The sequence below is a fragment of the Strix uralensis genome, chromosome 1 (genome assembly GCF_047716275.1).
Source record: "Strix uralensis isolate ZFMK-TIS-50842 chromosome 1, bStrUra1, whole genome shotgun sequence".
Lineage (NCBI taxonomy): Eukaryota > Metazoa > Chordata > Aves > Strigiformes > Strigidae > Strix > Strix uralensis.
In genome coordinates this window covers 48126772-48149341 of record NC_133972.1, presented here as the reverse complement: position 1 = coordinate 48149341, position 22570 = coordinate 48126772, and the positions used below count along the sequence as shown (strand labels likewise).

The 22570-nt window shown below is 43.6% G+C and overlaps 1 protein-coding gene across 1 annotated transcript in view; it reads left to right on the top strand.

Moving 5' to 3' along the window:
* The first annotated feature begins 1279 nt into the window (after positions 1-1279).
* FAM171A1 (family with sequence similarity 171 member A1) overlaps positions 1280-22570 on the top strand; it is a 96015-nt gene continuing 74724 nt past the window's right edge. The window contains exon 1 of the mRNA XM_074865053.1: positions 1280-1795. Within this exon, the coding sequence (XP_074721154.1) occupies positions 1702-1795 (94 nt within the window). The 5' untranslated portion in view covers positions 1280-1701. The remainder of the gene's footprint in view (positions 1796-22570) is intronic.

The window sequence follows — 22570 nt, the reverse complement described above, 5'->3', positions numbered from 1 at the left end:
GAACAACCTGTAGCTTGTGGTATAGCTAGTCTGGTCAAATACTGAAGTGACAAAGTAAACAACTGTACTAGTTTCTAAAAAGAAATGTATAATGCATTGCATTTTTAGGGCAGATTTCATTTAAAAATGGACGTTACAAAACCTGAAGCTTTAAGACACCTCTGTGAGAGAGATTAAACCTGTAGGTCTATAGACTGCAGCCTTACAGGCAAACTGAAGCACTGGCAGTGTTTGGGAGCAGATCGTGGGAAACCCGTGAGCTGGTGGGGCAGAGGCTTTGCTTTGCACAGCTGTGTAAAGACTTGCCATAATAGCTGTCTGTAGCAGCGATCTCTGCGCTGGAGGAAACGTGGAGAGCGCCTGTTCTCCCTCCCCTAGGAAGCATAACGCTCAGCAGAGCCCGGGAAGGGAGGAGCGAATGCTGTGGCCTTGTATTCTGTCTCCACTGGCCTGGAGAAAAGTACACCAAGAGATGCTCTTAGGGATGGTGCAAAATATACCAGCGAGAAAGCCCCCAGGGAGCCTGTCCCTGCCCTTTTCCTTTTCCTGCTGCAGTTTCCACAGAGCTGCTTCTGTCCTGCCCCGTGCGGTGCAGCGGTGGGAGGCCACCACCCCGCCACCACCCCGGCGACTCCGCGAGCCCTGGCTGACCCCAGCCTTCAACGCCAGCGTTTCAACCCCGGAGCTGGCCTTTCTCGTGCAGTTTGCAATAGCATCTTTTAAACAATTTTGTATAAAACCCAGTAGACGGATGCATTTTCTGTTGTGCTTTGGTTGCCTTTTTTTTTTTTTTTTTTAAACGGCTGTAAATACATCAGCAGCAGCAGGGGACCGTGCCGAGGGGCCGCGGGGGACCCTGTGACTCGACACGTCTCGGCCGTGCCGTTGTAAGCCACCACGTCCGTCTTCCCCCTCGTCCTTCCCGCTGGGCTGCGGCTGAAGGCGAGCGAGCCGCCGCGGCGGGGGACAGCACCACCGAGGAGGCCATTTTGCAGCCGTTGAGGGAGGGAGGGAGGGGAGCGAGCGGCGGGCGCGGCCGGGCGGGACCCGGCCCCCCGCGGCAGGTAAGCGCGGCACCACCTGGCGGAGGGGGGTGAGGAGGGTGCGGGCTACCCGCCGGGGCCATGCGCCTGCCCCCGAGCAGCCGCCGGTCCCGCGGGACGAGGAGGCTCGGCGGCGCTGGGCGCGGTAGCCCGTCAGGCCCCGCTGCTCGCCGGGGAGCCGCGGCCCCTCGCCCCGCGGCGGGGCGGGCCGGGCGGGGCCGGGCGGGGCGCGGCGCGGCCGGCAGGGGGCGCTGTCCCGCCGGGCCCGCGGCGTGGGGCAGAGGCTGCCGCAAAGGGTTAACGAGCGGGCGGCGGAGCCTGGCTGCCCCTGCCGGGAGACCGGGGGGGAGGAAAAATAATTAAAAAAATAAAACCAGACCGGCAGCCGGGGCCGCGGAGCACTCCCACCTCTCCTTGCCCCCCCCACCTCCGCCGCCCGTCCGCCCGGGGGGACAGCGCGGGACGCGGAGGCCGGGGCGCAGCGGCGGGACGACAATGCAGCAGGCGGAGAAAGCAGGAGGGGCAGCACACGGCAACATGGAGGGAGGCGCGGAGCGGGCCAGCCCCTGATGCGGCTCTTTCTCCTCCTCCTCCTCCTCCGGGCAGCGGCTCCGGCGGCGATTCCCTCCCTGGCGGCGGCTGGCGGCGGCGGGTGGAAATGAGCAGGTCGGCGGCTCTTCTCCTCTGCCTGCTGGGCTGCAACGTGTGGAAGGCGGTGACCAAAACCTTAGGGGCGCCCGAGGCGGCTCAAGGTCGGTGCGGGAAGGGTGGCGGGACTGGCCCGCTTTGTGCGGCGGCCCCCGGGGCGGCGGGGGGGCTGCACTGTGCGGGCGGCGGCAAACTTGGGGGGGCCGGGGGCTTGGCGGGGGGGGGGGGGGGGGGGGCGGCGATGGGAGACCTCTCCCGGCGCCCACCGGCTGCGGGGCGCAGCGGGGGCGCCGCCCGCCGCAGACCCCCCCAGGCCCGGGGTGGTGAAGGCAGCCCCGCGGCGGAGGCGGGTGCGAGCCCCGCGGCTGGGGAGCTTTTGTTAACGGAAGGGGCAGGGGCTGCCGCTGGCCTCATTGTGCTGCCCCCTCCCTCCTTTCCTCCGCGCCGCCGGAGCTGTTGCATTGCGTCCTTCTCCCCCGGTTCCCCCCCGCCCCGTCCTCCTCGCCGTGCCCGCTGCAGGGCCCGACGCGGCGGTGAGAGGCGGGCTGAGGGGCACTGGCGGCCGCAAGGCCCTGCCCCCGGCTGCGCGGGGCCGCGGGGCTGCGGGTTCGCCCCCCGGGCTGGCGGCGCGGCTCGGCCCGCCGCCCCGGGACGTCTCCGGGCCCCGGCCGAGGCCTTTTGTTCGGCGCGGTGGGCTGCCGGCCGGGCCGGGCGGGGGCCTGTCAGGGCGGCCGCTGCGTCCCTCGGCAGCCCGGGAGAGCCGGGTGGGAGCAGCGGCCGCAGCGGGGCAGTGCCCGATCCCCCCGGGAGGCCGCGGCGGCTCCCCTGGCACCTGGGGCAGCTCCTGGGCCGGGGTCCTGCCGTGGGCTGCTCTGCCCTGGCCCTCACAGGTGCCGCGGTAAGGCGTCCCCTCGGCGGCGAGGTGCACCTGCCCTCCCGCCCTCAGCCCCTGGGGGAGGGCGGCGGGGGGAGACGCTCCCCCGTGCCCCGCTTGCCCTCGGCCTTGCGTTTGGTGGCAGGAGAGCAGCCCCTCCGTCGGCCTCCTCCCACCGGGCCCCCGCAGGGATCCTGCGGCAGCGTCGCGCCTGCCGGGACAGCGGCTGCCTTAGGAAGCAGAAAACTTGTCTGCCTAAGGATGCGAAACGTGCTGGGAGGAAACGCGTCCTCCCCCGTGGTCAGTGTTGGCCTTGTGGCACGCGTCGTCAGCTGGCTAAATGTGTCATCTGGGACGGGAGATCGTTCTCCTGCTCAGCCTTCGTGGTGATGGGCTGGCAGCGGCCTTCCCGCTGTGGTGGGGTGGAAGCACGCCATGCGAAGAGTATGCTTGTCCCTCGCTTCCTCTGAGCTTTCCTGTCTTGCATGTCAGTAAGAATCAGTAAGCGATGCTTGCCATGAGAAGAAAACCCTTAAATGTAACCTTTTTGAACTCTTTCTCTCATGGTTGTATTTGCAGTGTACTCAGTAAGATCTAGGTGGGCCTGTGCTCTCATACAGAGCATTCAAAAGGTATTGGTGTCTTGTAGCAAAACCTACCACGCTAGGCAATCTGACAGCAAATGTAATGTCAGATTCTGCCTTATACAATAGCAGTGCTGGAATAAGAAGTACTAAACTGTAACTCAAAGGCCGGTAAACTGCGGAATATACTGACTTTATTGGTAAGTGTGCCAGAAAAACAGAACTCTTGAAGCTCATCTCTTGAAGCTAGCACTTCAGATACCAAGGTAATATCAAAATCTATTGTAATTCCTGTATCGTATGGAAAATCTCTTTCATATGTGTGATCAAAGTGGTGAGGTGTTGGCAAAATCAGTGCCTTTCAACTGCCCTGTCGATCTCATCTTCCATTGTCAAGCTTAATTCGTGGTATATGGAAAGGTTTGTCTCTATAGCTGCTGCATCCACATCAAGCCTGATAGCTGATTATTTAAGTAATAGCAGCTATGTCAGTGAGTTGAGAACATTTCTATCTAAAGTGGTCTAATTTTATCTTCAGTGTAAGAATATCGGAAGTTTCATAGATAGCATCATTTTCCACAGTCTAATTACAAGCCACATCTTTACTCCTTGATATGTACATTGGTAAGTGGATATGTAGAACAAATCTCATATTGAAGTGTGTTCTGCTCACTAGTTACCAGCTACTTACTAGGAGCCCTTTTTTGAAAGTTCATGGGGTGCCAGCTTGTAGCCTTGAATAAGTTCCTAATCATCAGGTGTGAACATCTGGGGAAAAGAGTTTTAGTACCAGGCACATTCCTTGTTTGTATATTGAATGAAGTAAGTGCTAAATGGTTGTAAAACCTAAACCAACTGTTTTTCCCTCCTGCCCTTTTAGCACCATGGTGATAGTTGTAGCCACAGGTGAACAGCCATTGCCAAAGTTCAGGGATGTTTGCTGATGACTGACTTTCCCCTTGTCAGTCTGGGGAAAGACTGATGAGAGAGACTAGTGAAAAACCAATAAAGGTGGAGGTGAGGAAGCCAGAGGATGCCATCAGGCAGTAATTGCTTCAGCTGCAATATCTGTTACTGGACAGGTTACAAGAGACTAGGACCGAGAGCCCTCCTTACCGTGGGACAGGTTAGATGAGACTCAGTTAAAATGTTCCATGCCTGTGTTAAACAGACCAAATAAATAGGTCTTTCATTTGGAGCTATTCTGGTTAAGGAAGGGATGAGGAGCGATGCTTTGCATCAAGCATTTTTCTCTTTCACTGCTCTCAGCCGTATGTTCAGACAGTCCCAGCTTCAAATTCCGCTCGGCCAGACTGATTACATAATTCGTGAATATGGAAAGTACTGGTAATTAAGTTCTGCATTTAGCACCCTATTTAGAAAATTGGATGACTTTGGCACGCTGTTACCTCATTTGAGTCATTATGCAGATCTGTTGCGGTGTCTGAAGGTCACAGAGTTTCAGTAACTTTTTTTTCTTTAATATGGTAAAATCCACACAGATAACTTGTTCATTTTTGTCAGTGTTGCTGCTTAGAGCCCCAGCAGTGAGGCTGTTAGAAGTCCATGAAGGTACATTTTAGGATTAGTAAGGCTTTACCTCTTTAATTTCTCTCAAACACTTGAAACCAGACAGATGTTTCAGATGAGGACTAAATTATGGTTTTGAGGTGTTTTGGTGTGGTTTCTTGTTGTTGATGTTGTTTGTTTTTTCATTGTTCTATCAAATATTCCAGAACTTAGATTTGTTTGAATGCTGAAATGAATGTGTAGAAATTTTAATTAAAACAAGCCAACCCTTAAGCTGCATTCCTGTGGCGAATTGGTGATTTGTTTGAGTACAGAAAAAATATACAGTGAGTTTTCTTTATATGAACAGATGCCTTTTAAACTTAGGGAGCCTTGGCAAATAGCAATTTAAGAGTTATATGAAGAGGTAACACAAACCCAGGGAGGATGTAAGCAAAATCAGTGTAACTTGAGAAAGAGTTAAATTTCTTTGTTGCCTGTAAACTTTGCTTCACAGTTGAAGATGAGGATGATTCATTCGTAGATTCTAGGGAGGCTCATTTAAGAGAAATCCTAGTATGTTGTGTTGTAGTGCAGAAGTCCAGTATGACTGCTGTCTGCTGCAGTGGGTATTGGTTTTAATTCATGTCTTGGTCTTCATATTTCAGTAGTTGTTCAAAACGAAGTTATGAATAATAAGCAAACATTTGAGTAATAAATAGCACTCAGTTCAAGGACTAGCCTACTAGCAGATGCATATTCTCAGGATATCCCACCTTCATAATCCCAGAATGAGATCAGGCAAATAATCTTTTTTCCTAGTATGGTGAATGGAAGTTCAGGTGTTGCTCCTTAGTTGGAACCCTCTGTATCTTCTCCCTCTGTGTGTATGGAGGATAGGAGGGTTGATGCTTCAGTGCTAGTTTGTAATTGCCTGTTTGCCTGCAAATAGTCATTACGTTACTTGACACTGTGAAAGCTAATTCAACAACCATTTTAGCTGGACATTTTGTAAAGGCTTCTTTTCTGGACAGCACAGTAACAGCTGCGAGGAGACCCTCAAGTTCTCGTGGTTTTTTTTGTTTTTTTTAAGCCAGTTATCCCAAGCTTTCAGTTTTAGCCATGATGATAAACTTTGGGTGATGCAGAAATAGTCTTTCTCTCTTTCATCTTGCATTGCTGTATTATCTCTTTTCTCAGCTGCAGATTACTAATGACCTTCAAATGCAAATATTTATTTCATTGAGACCACAAATGGACTCATAAGAGTAGAAGCTAAATGCTCTAAAACAGTACAAAAAGATGTTGTTTTAGTTAGTGGAGGAGCAAATTTTTTACTTAGTACTAGATAGTATCATAAAATCTTAAGGAGGGTGAGGTATTAATTGATTTTGTTGGTTATCAGATCCAGGTAAGCACTAGTTGGTTGGTTGTTTGTTTGTTTTTAATGTTTACCTCAAACTACTAATGACTGCAAATGCCTAGTAACTGATTTCTCTGTCAGATGAACAAGTTACCTAGGTGAGCTGAGGGTTTAAAACTACAGTCCTTTTCTGCTGGACATTTTTGTGTTCACCCTTCTGGCTTGTAATACCTTGCAGTAAGTGATTCAACTTAGCTTAAACAATGTGTGTATGCACTTGTCAAGTGACAGGAAATTCACATGCGGGCTTTCCCTGTGGTCCTTTGTCTGATTGTGTCTTGACTGTGTTAATTGCCATGTGTTACCTAACACAAAGGTTAAAACAACCTTCTTCCTCCCACTTCTGTCTTTTTTTCTTTAAACCTCACACTGACACCCCTCACTACTTGAGACTAGAACCTGGTTCATGAAATTTTTAGGGGCGGCTGCTTTCTGTGCCAACTTCTGGCCAAGTGAATGGTTTCAAATAGCAGTTCCCTCTCTACAGGAGAGGTTTCTGGTAGCAATGAAATGCAGTTTTACCATATGCTTGTTAATTTAACAGAAGCCTGGGTTATATGTATTTGTGTGCTGGGGAGGAGGAAGGATTGTGCTTTTAGGCTTGTTGGAAAACTTAAGAACAGTGGTGTTGGTGCATGGAGGAGCAGAAATGTCAGTCTGCCTCCTGTTAGTACAAACTTCAAATTAGTTTTTTGCTCATCTTCTGTGGGCAATGACTAGCCACAGTGTTGGTGTGTGGCTTAGACTTAGAGGAAAGTGCATGACAAAGAAACTCAGTGTATAGGTCATGTCAGTACAGGTATGCACAGTACCTGACAGCTTGGTGGTTCGGCTTTAATGGCATTTCTTAACAACCCTGCTTGAAGTTTGGCTGTTGGATAGCAGTATGGTTGGGAATGATGATTCTTTTCCACATATCTCAAATTACTCTAGTACATTTGATCAATACAATTGTGTGGTGTACCTTGAGCTTATATTTTAGGGAGATCGTTATTTTTCTAGTCAGCCAAAGGCAAACTAAATAATCTCTCCAAAATACCTGCAACTTGAAATCAAAGTATGCGCTTTCAGTTTGTATTACCTTATATGTTGATTACGTTACACAAGCTGCATTTTTTTGTGGGATTAATCTCTCTTTGCTCCAGTATATATCAGTTCTGCTTTTAGATATGAAGAAAGGCAACTGCTGAGAGAACTATACTGTCACTATTCTGCCTCTCCCACAGATCTCAGTGGTCAGGGAGCACAAATAAGGGAGGCAAGAAGCCTGTGTATTTACTACAGCAAATGAGTTTAATAACACTAAATATAATACACACGAATAATATACACTAAAACATTTTGGTTTGGGAAATACCAAAGAGAACTGAGTGCTGCTTTTTTCTTCAGAAATTCCAGAAACATTTTCCTGTAAGCTGGTTTACATTACGTCTTCAGTTAATCTAATACGTTTTCCTGTAAGCTGGTTAACGTTACGTTTTCAGTTAATGTAATATCTGGCTTGTTGTGCATGGGTAATAAGCATTATACACATGCTTTTTACGAACACCATCTTTAGTTTTATTGGAAACTGGAAAGATACGTGTATATTTGTTAATACAGAGCCATAAAAATGTGAACATACTGTAATTTCTTGTGGCTTTTAGTAAGTGTATTGAATCTTTCACTTTTAAAATACTAAGACAGAATCATAGGGTGAGTATGAGCCCTTGAAAGTAGTATTTAAGAATATTCCAACATAGATATTTCATGTTGAAATTCATTTCATAGGTATTACATAGAATATTTCACGTAAAATGCCAGTGTTCTGGTTCAGATATACCTATGTACTTTTTTGCTAGCTTGAAGAGCAACAAATCTTGAGATGATATGAAGGAAAATTTCATTTCTGTACAGTATAGTCTGTAAATTTGGCTCCCTCACTAGCTACTTGGGGGATTGGATCTATTTAAACAACTGTTGTGGATATAAAGTATGTTTTGAATAGAAGCAGTCTCTGCAAGCAGGGCACAAAAGTCCCTGGAAATCCAACACTGAAGTTATCTTTTGGTTGTTCTTACTTAACTTTTGCAGCTTGGTGAGCTGTCACTGCCTGTGCATATTGTGGAGGCATTCTAAGGAGTGAAATCCTGTTTTTATCTATTATCTGTACAGCTCATGCACCAGGAGGTAAAGCTTCCCTGTCACTGTGAGTAGGAACCTGCACCATGGAAAAACTCTGCTATGCTGCTCTAATGGTGGCTTTTCAGATGGGGAGGCAAGAGCACGTAACAGTAGAGGGGACCCCACATTAAGCCTTTCTGGACTTGGGGTGACTCTTGTAGGGGCCACCCTCAGCCTCTCTGCCCTGTGGGAACCAGGCTTTGAGGAGACGCAGTGGCAACTGCAGTTAGCAGGGAGGAAATGCAACACAGGGGGGAAGCCAAGGGGAAGGAAGTAGCAGCATCCTTTTGGCCTGGGGACTATAAAGGAGCTAAATCCAGTAAGGTCCAAAATGCTTCCAGTTTTCTTAAATTCTAGCTGCAAAAGTGCTGAGAGCTACTGTACTGTGTGGTAGGTGTGAGTAATACAATAGCAATATTTAACAGTAAAGGGAAGCTTACCTTGACAGTCAGTAAATGCTGAGATAAATACGAGGTAAAGGCACAAGGTACTCCTGATTTGTTAAAGAAAACAAAGAGGCCTTTCTTCATGCAGTAATTAACAAAGGTGATAGCAGTGTTGGGAGCTCCTTCTTGTTTCATCCCACCTTTGTGGTTGCCATTACTGAAAAAAAGGTGTCTTTCATTCTTTATAAGCAAGGGCATATACTAATACAGCAACAAGTATTTCTCAAATGATGTTGTGAGACTTGCTTGATAATAAAGCAACAACAAACTAAGGTGTTTTTGGACTGCTGCTGGGGGGAAATGAATGTATCAGCAGTTTTGTCCAGACCTCTTGCTCTCCACTGTACCATGAACAGTTGTGCAAAATGAAAGATTAAGATCCCAACATCTCCGCTCTGTCTGTATTTGATATGTGAATGTAAGACTACTTCTGTGAGGGGTATGTAGAGGGTAGGAGGCATCTCACCTAACTCGGGTGTCTGCAGCCTGCAAGTGTCTACATCTTAGCTAGTCATCTACGGTCCTTTTAAAGACATGATGATCTAATCTTCTCAGCTAATGGAGCCGAGTGTCATTCCTGTCACCTGGAGTAAGCACATTCGGTCAGATGAATCAAGCTGTGGGGATCTCCACTGACTAGCATGGCAGCCTAGACAAGGTTGTTTGTACTCCCATTTAGTCGGATGAATCCTCCCTCAGGTACTGTAACTGGAAATTTCATCAGCGTGGTGTTGCCCTCTGGCTTGGCCTTAGAGCTACTGAATATATACCATGTAATAAGCTATGTGAAGGAACACACACTCTTGGATTACCTGTTTGGGTTATCCTGCATTTCTCAACACTTAAACAAGAGTTATTGTCTATTTACATTTCTAAACCATTTGTCCTCGTAGCATTATGCTTATGAGCCTAAGTGTTTCACTCCCAAGAGTAAATAAACAAAAAGAAAGGTTTAGAAACAAGTAAGGAGGCTTGTGGAGTCGTTTGGGCTTGCCTACATGTTTTTCCCATGTTTTTAATTAGCTTTGTATTCCCAAGAGTTGATTTATTCTGGATTAAGATGCGTTATTACTCTCACCTTTGTCTGTTTTCTCTTATTGGCATTTGTGTAGCAATGTGGTAAACCAGATTGAGGAAATTATCTGACTGAAAACTCCTGCATGCACCAGTTCAGTCTTCACCTGAATCACTTCCTCAGTTGAATTCATTGGGAATTACACAAATGCTGTTGCTGGTGCAGAGGAAAGGGCTGAGAGGAGCTGATAAAGGAAAACAAGGACTTCATGGCAGCAGTGTCAGCTGATGCAGGATTAAATTGTTTGCAGAACTGTAACATAAGATGTAGGGCACAACATTTAGCAAGTTAACTGTTTTAAGTGTTACTGCTCAAAGGAGATAGCTGCTGTCTAAAAATGTGGTATCACCCTATTGCTCAAAGAAAAAGCATAGTTTCTTGAAAACTATTTGCCTACATTAGACGAAAAAACTGTGTTAGAGCAGTGAATACCAGCAGACCTGGACCTAGGTACTGGCAGATGATTTGAGATGCTTTCAGCTGCGCTTGGCTCTGCCTCCATCAAGACAGGTTTTTGTACCTGCCTCGGATACTACAGTTTGTACCCTGCATGGTAGTTTAAACAGAGCTTCATCCACAGTTTCAGCTCAAGTGCACTGTGAAATGTAGTGCTTACGAGTGTTTCTCCCAGTTGTAGGGTAACGGGGGGGTTAGTACCCAAGTTATATGTTCTCTGCATGTCCCAAATGGCTTGAGAGGAGATGCACTTTGGCCCATTTAAACACCGAAGAAATGCGAGGGCAGTACTGGGCACTTAGCATAGCATTCTGGTAGAGTAACTTTTGTCAGGTAGCCGTGAACCTACAATTTGGCATATAATTAGCACATGATGCCTGATAGTGTCTGGTCACTTCTCTCTGAACTGTCAAGCCAGAGCGATTCCCACTTTTCTCCAGATAATTGCCTTGCTTTCCTTAGTTACTGTGCTCCTGCATTGATGTTTCCTAGATTAGGGTGTCTGCTGAGAGATAAGAAGTTTTTATTTCTTATCCTGCCCTTCCTCCTTCTGTCCCTGCGTTGGCCCTCTCATGTATTGAAAGGTTTGGAGTGCTTTCACTGCAGATGGACAAGAAAGTCAGCTAGGGAGTGTTCATGGCCGTTTCTGTTTGGGTTGGGCAAGCATTGCTAGGGAAATAAATGGGTCCACGAGCTCTGGAGGCAGGACTGATGGTCTGCAGGGGGTGAAGCGGCCGAGGGCGGCAACACGCCGCCGGGTGATAAACTTGTCCAGGCGCCGCATTGTGTTTGCAGAATGGGTGGCATCAGCTCAAGATGGGAGCAACAGTTGCTCTCTTTGATTCCCTTTGAATTGTGCTCCTGGCAAGTTCTGAAACCTGCTGAGTAGCATGCTGACCTGGACAAATATTACAGTAATTTAAAAAGCTACTTGTGGTAATAATGTTGACAGACACAGTGAAGCACAGCAATATACTTGCTCTTTTAGCTTTACTGCTAGTACCCAGAGTATTCCTGCAACTCAGCTTATTTCAGTGTGTGGTGCTGCAGCCGGGGTCCTGGCAAATAACTTAAGTTTGAGCCAGTGTCAAGGTTCATGATGTTTGATTTACAGGAGCCAGGAACACAGATGTTTGAAGTGAGAGCTGTATCTTCATTGTTTTGCAGTGCCTGTGTGTGTGGACTGTTACTTTTCCCTACTGTTAAAACTTTAGTATGAAGAAGTTTTTGTTTTCTTCAAAAGTTAGAATTTCCTTTGTTCTTTCAGGATATTCTTTAGTACACTGCTAGTAAAAGCTTTTTAGAGGAAACTATGGCATTAAACTTACTTGATGTAAATACTGTTGTTAGCAGTCTACCTAAAAATTAAAAGTACACTTGCTTCAAGCAGCCTGTAGCAGTAAGAGCAAGAGCTTCTAATGGGATGAATTTCAAGTTTACTTATTGCTGTAAGCTATTGAGTTATAACTGCAGCAGGCTTTGGAATATTAAACTACTAAAAGTACTTTAAAAATCAGTTGTTGAAGGAAGAGAACCTGATGTACTAAAACTCTTGCTGAAAACTATTAGTTTTTCCAGACATTTGATGAGATAAGGACTTCCTTCTTTAGATCAGATATGAATAGCTATCTGCTCTGTGAAGCTTTACCTCAGTGAAAACTACTTGGCACTCTTTAGCTGTGTTCAAAATCTTGCTGGAGATCTTGTTTTAATTAGTAATTTTACCTGAGAGTATGTAGTTAATCTTTCAGTAACATTTTTTTTTTTTTAAACATGGTTTAGTGTTGCTGCCAAAAGAGCCGAGTGAGCCCTTTCAGCAGATGCTGTCATTAGAAAGGGGATCGAAGCAGTGTCATGTCACAAGCTAACTTTCTGCACAGAAAAAATCCTTGCGTTTCGAGGGGCGGGAGGCTAGGTAACAGAGTAGAACAGTTTTTTGTGGTGGTGTCCTAGAAAGGTAATGGTTATTCCCATGTGCAAGTTAATGCATGCTTTTAAGTGAATATTCCATACTTTCTTGAATCCTTCTGTGGTGAAGAAAAATTTAAAAAGAGTGTATATAAGCTCTCAAGATCAAACTCTTATAAATAAGTGATAGCCCTCTAGGTTCCTTCAGAGCAGTAGAGAGTCTTTGTTTACCATGGATGATTGCACATAAACAAAGATGCTTTTTAATATCTGATGCACTCAAGTGTTAAGTCTTGCATCAGTTAGCCACTCAGAATGATCAAGTGTCATCTTCTCTTACCCCTAGCCTAATTGCCTGGTGGAAAATATTAAAGCTCAGATTTTTATGGCCAAGCTCAGGTGTTTCTTCAGGTATTATTTAATCTGTGTACCTGTGCCTTACAAAACTGGTGATTTTGGCATTTCCAAGATGGCACATATTGAATTGGAAACAAAGCAAACGCACACCAGTGTTTCCTGACCATGGTGTCGATGTGAGGCAGAGATTTCATTGCCTCACTGTTACTCTATGCTATTCTGTCTACTGCTATACAGATTAACAGTTAGTAAGTATATCCTTACTCTATAAGGATATACTCTGAATAGTCCATCATGAAAGAGCTTTGGTACATCTGGGGGCTGGCTATAAATGAATGGTATCTGACAGTATCGGGTTGTGGGCCTGATCATGGCTTACTTTCTGGTGTGTCTTTTTGGAGATAGCAAAGTGCAGCCTTTGTAACTCCAGATCTTGTTAAAATTAGGAATAGCTTTTAACAGCCCAAAGGCTTTGAAGGAGATGCATGTGTTTGCCAAAAGAAATAGCACTTTCTGTTGCTGAGTTACATCTGTAAGTTACTCTTATAGTATCTTGAGTGGGTAATAAAAAAATAGTATTAATAAAGGGGTGTATCTTCCTTGGAGAAGAAACACTCGTTGCTTACTCTGTAGTCACAGGATGAGGAAGATACTTCTATTGTGCAGAAGATAAGGTCAAGAGTAAAGAGAAAGTGTGGTGATCAAGATGGCATACTGTCTGTATCAGAGCGGGGAAGTAAACCAAGGCCATTCAAGAGTCAGGTCTTAATTCATGCCATTTTTACTTTAATGATTAGGGAGCTTTTAATGAATTTACTGATGCTCAGTCGTGGCAGTTTCTTCTTGGACCCTTGTGAAATAATTTTCGATTTAGTCACCCTTTTCTTGCCATTCCATGCTTTCCTTTGTCATGCTTGTGTAAGTGTAAAGGGTAAAGCCGGAAAGCTGCCTGGCAGTGGGCAGCGCTGTGGTGCGTCAGCAGTCTGGGCTTGCTTTCGGCCTCCTGGAAAGGCAGACGGCTCCCACCTGCTACACTGATGTTCAAATTTGAGGATTTTTTTTTAAGTGCATACACAGCCACTTGTCCCCAAAATGGATGACAAGCCTGATTTCTGAATATATATATATATATTTAATGAAAGTAAGGAGAGGGAAAAAAAAGGCAAAAAGAAAAAGCATAAAGATGATAGGATGCCATGTTAAAGTTCCTATATAGGAAATGAAGTTTGAATGGGTTCCAGCTACAAGTACTAAGAAGCTTCTTCCTTTTCCTCTTGCTCTTTCCTTCAACTTCCCTTCCCTATTGAGTTGAGCTTAATTTTTAAACTTTATATCAGTTGTCCGGAAGACAACCTACATTTTCAGAAGCAGTCAAGTAACCAAATCTTTATTTCAAACGTACTCATGAGTTTGATGTTGCTAGTAACATCAGAATCTCATTTCACGTTCTTAAGCAGCAGGAGGATAAAATACCTCAAATCCAAGATGCTGTGAAAAAGTCAGTACTTGTCTGTAGTTACAATGCAGAAAATACCATAAAAAGCCATTATTTTAATTCAGAGAGTGAGGCAATGCAGTTAAATGTTGATTTTTTGATAATTTTGCTGATAACTAATTGAACTTGTAAATAATGTTTTCCGTGCTCCTAGTATAATATTTGGTTTAGCTTTTTTATTTTAAACCCAGACTGATGACCCATGATTTTATAAGGTAGCCATGTATTGCATTCACTGGACCTCTGCCTGAGGAAGAAATAAAAATATTGTATGTTTTATACCATGTTAAACAGAACAAGGGAGAAGAACTTAATGATATGTCCATTGATCTCTTTCATTGCCATGAATTATTCAGATAGTAGTATGATTGGTTTTGTTCAGTTTTAGGGGTTTTTTTAAGCCTTGTAAAGAGGAGAACAAATACAAACATAACTAGGTATTATATTGATGCTAGGTATTATCTTCACACTTTTATTTATCTCAGTTATGTTAATTACCAGGTTTCCGAGACAGTGAGTCAGTATGATTAACTTTCCTGAATGACTCTGACTCTGAAAAACTATGAATTTAATGTTTACTGGAATCCTCCTGTCTTCTCCTTACTTCTAGAAAACTGGGATGATAGGATTGCGCGTTGGAGATCTCTGCATTCATGCACACATGTGCAGACGTGCACACATGCTTGTCTTGTAAGGCCATATGGTATGAATCAAAGCTTACCTCACAGTAGTAAAACTGTAATGCATTTTCCACCATTTTCAGTTACGTGTTCATGGCATGATATTCTGTACTTTGAAAAACTTAGTGATTGTCCTTTGTAAATGGTCATTATTCTATGAAATTAATGTGTTATCCAGGATACTTGGCTTCAATTTTGTCCTTGGATTGCTGTGGCTATTTTAATAACACCAGAAGTTGCATAGTCTTTTCTGCTTGCTGCCTTTGTTCAAAGCATCTTTGACTTGCAAATGTATACAGATGTGTTTGTTCTTTCTTGTTCATGACAATAGATTTGAAATAAACCCTAGCTAGCAGATAGAAGGCATGTTAATTAATTGAGTGTATGAGTATGTGTACTTCCTTGTTCAAGATTTTTAAACAATCTGTTGAGGCTTCTAATTAAGCATCACTGGCTTCTGGTATTTTTTTCCTGCAGTTTTCATGGTATTTGCATATTATTATCAGGACTTCTTACAAATTTCTAACTTTCTCAGAAAAAGTGGATTTTAATATTAGAATTTTACATCTTTTACATAAACCTGTATCAGTTAGAAATTTTTTCTCTCATTCTAATGGCACAAGACAATTCAGCCTTTAGTCTGTGATAGTGCCTTCAATACTATTAAAAATTATCCTTTCTAAAAACGCAAATATGCTTAACATTAAAATGGAGAGCTGACCTACTTTATATCTCTTTATCTATATTAAGTAGCGTTCCAGAGGTATCTAAGATACCCTAAAAACTGACCAGATGTTGAATCAGATGTATTTAACCAGAACTGGTAGATTCAGTGTATTTCTAGTTCTTTTTCCCAACTCATTGGTTCTTTGTGCTAGAGCCTGTGTGATACTCTACTGATGCTTTGTGACCAAAGGAAAAAAAATACTTTCAGGATGATATTACCCTGATGTAAGGTATGACATTCAATTAAAGCTGCAATACCTTGTAACAAGAGAATGGGAATTTCGTGGATATTCTTAATACAGATATAAGTGACAGAATAATGTCTTATTCTGCAAGTTACTTAGTGAAAATCAATACTAGTAGGTTTTATTTGGTAGTGATCGTAGGTCTTGGTTTCTAACTATTCTTGTATTCTCAGTATACCTGTTTGGAACTGATATGCTGTCATTTTTCTTTATCAGAAATAAAAAGTATCAAATAAAATTATGCATATTTAGGTAATATAATATGTCTTCTACATTGATCGTTTTGTACTGTTTGTAAATGCTCTGATCCATCTCTTCAGAATTTGTCTAGTGGCTGAATCTTCTGCCACACTTGGCGTTTTTGACAAGAGGACTTCTGTTGCCAGCAGCTGTGGTATAGAAATTGGCCTCGGTGGAGTGGCCAGTAACTTCGTGAGGCCGCACCTCGATTACTGTGTTCAGTTTTGGGCCCCTCACTACAAAAAGGACATTGAATTACTTGAGCGTGTCCAGAGAAGGGCAACGAAGCTGGTGAAGGGTCTGGAGCACATGTCGTACGAGGAACGGCTGAGGGAACTGGGGCTGTTTAGTCTGGAGAAGAGGAGGCTGCGGGGAGACCTCATCTCACTCTACAACTACCTGAAAGGAGGTTGCAGAGAGCTGGGGATGAGTCTCTTTAACCAAGTAATAAGCGATAGAACAGAAGGTAATGGCCTCAAATTACACTGGGGAAGGTTAGACTAGATATTAGGAAGCATTTCTTTACAGAACGGGTAGTCAGGCATTGGAATGGGCTGCCCAGGGAGGTGGTGGAGTCCCCATCCCTGGAGGTGCTTAAGAGTCGGGTCAACATAGCGCTGAGGGATATGGTGTAGTTGGGAAATGTTAATGTTGGGTTGATGGTTGGACTGGATGATCTTCAAGGTCTTTTCCAACCTAGACAATTCTGTGATTCTGTGATTCTTCAGTCATGACCACTTTGACTTTCAGAGGAGATGAACACGTGTTCACCTCAGCGTGGTCCTGTGGTTCCCTTAGAGCAAGAAGCACACTCAGGCCAAAATATGAAGGAGATGAATAGTTCATCAGGGAGTTGTGCTAAGACTTACTTAGTTGTTTCCTGATTCTTGTTTCTGGAGGCTGTCCATCCTCATGGCAATTCTGGAGACATTCTGTGGTTTGTCAGATTCACTTGAACTTGCCTCTGACCACTGTTTCCAACTGTGCGTTATAAAAGGTTGTACTGTGCATTATAGAAGTTATATTACCTGGGTGTTTACTCACAAGTTAGTTGTCCCTGACAACTTGGCAATGTTTCAACCTGTCCTTCCAGTTGTTTGAAATACATCTGCATTTCAGCTTCTGAAATATTCTCATCCATATGCCTGTTCTTCTCCCAGATTCTTAATCCCCATCAGAAGTGATTGAGAAAGATTTTTTTTTTTTTAATTTTTTTTTTTTTTTTTGTGCAGTGATTCCTGGAGAGAGATGCTGGATGTGTAGGTGGAATAAGGCATTTTGCTGGCCTTTACTACCATGCAGGGACGTGCACAGATGGGGCTGTAGCTAGAACAGTGTGTTTCTGTCTGTGTGCTTCCTACTTGAGGGAGTCTTGGTTAGTTTGACAGCCATGGCAGTATCTCATGGCTACTAACTGTTGTGGTGTTGGCCAGTCCTTTGTATTCTTTTTGACACATTACATCCAGACTTGGAAGGTCTGTTGTGTTGGCTTTCTACCAACTGAGGGTCCTGAACTGCAGCTTCTTCAGCGTGGGCTGGTGTGGCAGAACATACAGCAGTGAGCAGGCTGTGCTCCTGTTCTTCACAGTCATCCCAGCCCCACTGCAGTAACTCTGCATCCAGATCGTATGGATCTCTGCAGTAATTAAAATAAAAGGATGATTCTTACGAACATTTTGTGAACTGATTGGGGGACATGAAAAAACAAAATCATCTTACTGGCTTCCGTTCAGAAGAATGGTGGCTGCTGTGCAGTTGTTTTTGCCTTGCTGCGTGAGCTTGGAACAAATGTCTCATTGTTTTGCTCTCAATACATGTAGGAGGCAGATGCTGGGCTTGCACTTCGTACCACCGCTGTAACTTCTTGCTTGGCTATTATAGATCTGTAAATAGCAGTAGCACATGAGGGCCCCAGCTTGTGGCTGGGGTTCTGCTGGGGCTGTAAAGTGTCAAGTTGTTGCGCTTTTTTTTTTTTTTTTTCCATTGCCAGGGAGTTAAATAGCAAAAGTTCTGCTTTGTGACCCCTTCAAATGCTGTCAGCTGTGCAGTAGGGAAAGGCAAATAAGGTAGAAACAGGAAAAAAGTTCATATGAAAATGCAAGTAGTTGGAAGAGGTAAGCAAAAGGGAAGAGAATACATGAAAGGTACCCATCTGTGTCTTACTGGCTTTGGCTGCTTGTTCTAAACCGGTAAGAGAAGAATGTGTCTACCCTTGTTTGCCAAAGGCTGACATGCTCAGTACTGCTTCAGAGCTACTATCCTGCAATACTGAGTAGGAGCTGCTAAGGGTAGTTTACTGTTCATTAGTTCTTGTTGACAGCTTGAGGTTGATGGAAGTGGATACTTTAAGAGGAAGTAAATTTAGTGCAAGGTTATGAAATGATGGGGTAGCAGTTTATTTATCTGTAAATTTTGGCTTCTCTAGCCTCATTGGGTTTCTCTGCTTTAAGGGGGCTTGTATTGCCCAGATATAGGGGCTTGATGTAGTGATGTGTGATGCCTTTCTCCATAGGTGCAGAAGAGAAGAGCTTATGGGGAAAAGGGCATTTATTTGAAGAATTCTAAACACCAGCATTTCTTTTTCTTACTCAGTTGTGCAAAAGCTTCTGTCCTAGGTATTCTCTTCAAAGACAGTCTTTGATTGCTGTGTGGCGCTCACCCTTCAGGTCTTGCAATGCTGATCTCCTCTGGTCTGTTTTCACTGTGGCTAGGTTTTAGTGCCCTATGTTCGTCTTTACTTTCTAAGCATCTTTGACAAGAAATTGGTATCTTGTGAGCTTGAATACCACCTCAAACTGCTCCTTTTTAATAACAGCGCTCAAGGTTTTATGCTCTTGTTTGTCCCTTTCACTGTAGAGTGCCATTTGCCTCTGTCCTTGTCTCTCTTCTCTGCATATCTTCTCCCTCTAAGAAATCATCTTGCTCTCTTCAGCCTTACCAGTCACTTCTATATAGGTCATGTCTGATTCTACATACTCTTAATTTTGATTTCTCTGTCTGTCTGGTCTCAGTCAGCTCCTGGCTGCACCGTAATTTATTACAAGTGACACTTTTGGAGGAGGAGGTTCTCTGCTGTGTCGTATCTCTGTACTGATGGCAGATGATCGTGCTGTGACATTCCTCTGCTTGGGTGTTTTAAAAAGTTCCAGGGTGGAGGAACTGACATGCTCTGCAAATTATAAAACCCAAAGGAGTTTAAAGTAACAGCTTCCAAACAGCTTTAACTCTTTACTTTCCATCTTTGTTTATATTATGAGTGAGGAATAAAGCCAATATTTTTTTTAATGAAAAAAAAATTTGGACTGCATTGTGAACTGATGAGAATCAGATGCTAACTTTTTATTGTGTGATTCTTTAAGAGTTAAAACATGATAGCAAGGGTGTTAATCTAGCAAATGTGTTCTGTTCATGTTTTAAACTCAGCATGAACAGACATGGATGTTTTTAATAAAAAGACAGATATTTAATTCCAAGAAATATACAGGTCTTATGCCAGAATAAATGCAATTTGTGATTTCTGGTTAATTTTTTATTATTATTATTTTAGAATTATTTCCTCAGAGGCCACTTGTAGTCTTCGGAGCACTTTTTAAGTTTTGGTAATAGTCTCAAGATTTAGTGTATTACATAAATTTAAGATTTTTCTTGCTGGTAATCTGCATTTATCTGACTTTCTGAAAGCTATTATAGGCACCAGCAATAGCCTGTACTTGATTTCTGGATTACTGATTTTTTTTTTATTTTTTTAACTTTTTTTCCCCACACTTCTTTGGTCTAATATGTCTACCTTGTCTACTTTGCTTTCAACCTGGATCAGGATGATTGTTAACTGCAGAATATGGAAGGCAAATATTTGCTAGCTGAAAGTAAAGGGAAGCAGTCTCATTTCTCCTTTTTGGTGTACAAAGTGATTGCATGTTGTTTTCAGAGTGAGTAGCTTGGTCTGCATGGTTGCAATTGGTGCTTTGTATGCAGAACAGCAGTGGGGACTAGGTGAAATTCCTTAGCGTTATATTGTGGCTCATACCAAATGGCCTTTCTGCCATCCGATCTGCAGACGTATTACTGCAGAAATTACAGGTGGTGTGCAAGGTGTGACCACAACTCTCTTTGTAGACAGGGAGAGGTAATGAAGTGCAGCAATATGTTAACTTCTGTGTTTGACCTAAATATGTTCGGAATGCAGTTTTGAATATGAATTGTGAGCCTGATGAAAGTGTAGGAGTATGGGACTGGAACAGACTGGGTTGTCATCTCTGTAGCAGGTGCCATGTGAGCTCTTTTTGAATCTGACTGACCTCATCTTAAAACCAAGTTCTGCTTGATTCCACCATTTGTGAAGTGGAGGATGTTTCAAAGCATTTCACTTTGCATTATTTGTAATATTGTACTATCCAGTGCAAATTTTTCAATACTTTTTATCTGCAATAGCAACTAAAATAGTCAAGTCATAGCTCATGAGTGACCCAACAGCTTGATCCATCTGGTTGAGTTCAGTGAAAGTTGCAGTTGTACAAATGCCCTCATGAGGTTCTTTGTGTGGTGTTTGTTGGTTTTTTTAAATAAAGTAAAAAAAAGTTTACAAACTAAAGATTGAGCACATGGGGTCAGTGCCAACAGAGATGCTGAAAACCCTTAGCAGTACAGAGCCACAAGTGGTCAGTTACCTAAGTTCTTCTGAATACCAACTGGATAGGAATTAACTGCTTTCTTTCCTGAACTGTAGTGGTAAACTAGTCTGAACCTGATAATCCCTTATACTTTCATTCTCCAGTCTTATCCAAATGAATGTAGCTTGCACATGGTCCTGTTTCTTAGAACAATAATATTTTAGACCAGCTTGTGACATAGAAAAACAGCAGACAGGCTTGCAGGTACAAAGATTTTATCCACGTCTCGGACAAAGGTGGCTTTCCAACTTGTACATACCTAAGTACAAGTGCTCTGACTTTAATTTGGTTAAGTTAATATTGAGACAAGTTGAAGAGAGGAAAAAAGGATGGTTAACATCTGTCAAATCGGGGAAAGGAAGGCATTGAAATAGTGGAGGGCTAGGAACACAGAATTAGATGATTGAGGTTGGAAGGCACCTCTGGAGGTCATCAAGTCCCAACACCCTGCTGAGGCAGGGCCACCTAGAGCCAGTGGACTAGGACTGTAACCCAGACAGCTTTTGAGTATCTCCAAGGGTAGAGACTCCACAACCTCCCTGGACAACCTTTGCCAGTGCTCAGTCACCCTCACAATGAAAACGCGTGTCCTGATGTTAGGAGGGAACCTCCTGTGTTTCAGTTTGTGTCCACTGCCTCTGATCCTGTCACTGGGCAACCCTGAGAAGAGCCTGGCTCTGTCATCTTTACAATAAAGTAGGAAGTAAAGAAATATTGGGACAGATGGTATTAGCATAATTATGCCACATTCAAAGCTGTTTTTTTCCAAGCTGAACTTGGCTGGAAGGTGCTGCTACTGATAAGACCAGAAAGGGTGGAAAGACTTTTGTGTTTGAAAAATTATCAAACTCTTACTAATTATTCATTCAGTAGAAGATATCTGTCATGGAAATCAAGCCTTGCATGTTTCCTCAAAATTATTAGGTCTATACTGGAGCCAAGAAGTTGCCAGCGTGCCAGGTTATTTTGAGTGGAGTTGTGTTGCTTTCATAGCATTTGTTGTTAAAACATGGACAGTAAAGATACAAGGTGAACTGCCAGAAACTTTGGATGTTTTAACAGTTGCCTGTGATCTAAAATGTCTCGAGGACAATGTTTTCACACTGTGTCTGTCTATCCAGAGCTCTGGCTATGTAGGATTTAATTTACAGGGAGTTGTGGTTGTACCCTACTTGTATGGTTTTTTAGTGCTATATGTGTTGGCATCTATATCTTATTTGATAAGCAATTTTATAACATACTCCTTACATTGTTACCTCCTTATGGTTAAGATATGATCATATTATCCTTCCAGATCTAGCAGAATCAGCTTCGGATCTTGCAGCAGTCAGTGAGAGATTGCTGTTCTACAGTTTGGATAACTTCAGTTGATTTTCACCAAAAACCTGTCAACAGTATTGGTGGATGGTGTCACTGCCTGGCTGCTTTTACACTCATGTAGATGAGGTACGCTCAAGTAATGCTCTCTGCAATCCTTCAGCTGTAGGAGTAATAACGTGCAGATGAGGGATGGTGCTAGGTAGCTTGGATATGAGCATCTTTGTCTGCTGCTGCTGTTTCTGATTACACTGTTTCTTTCACCTTTGGTATCTGTGAATAGCTGTTATAACGGTATTTGATCCCATTCAAAAAGCAGTTCTTACTCTTTTGGCTAATCAGAATGTTATTTACCTGTACAGAAAAGGTTGCTGTTGCTAGCCTGAGCTCACAGCTTTATAAAGCCACATGGGACTGTTTATTCTCTTGATGTCAGTTTGTGCCACCTGGCACAGCTCCATTACATTCAGGTTTTTTTTCCTTTCCCAGAAAGGAGGAAACAGGCACTTCAGGCCCTGAATAATCATCTAAACATCAGTGTGTGATGATTGGAGATAATAAATGAATTATTAAACTTTTTTTGTTTGTGTAAAGTTCGTTGCTACCTAGCTTTTGAACTACAGATGAACTTGGTCAATCACACTTCTTTCCTCATGGCATATTTAATTTAGTTTTCCAATAGTACAGACTGCTTACATAAATAATTTTATA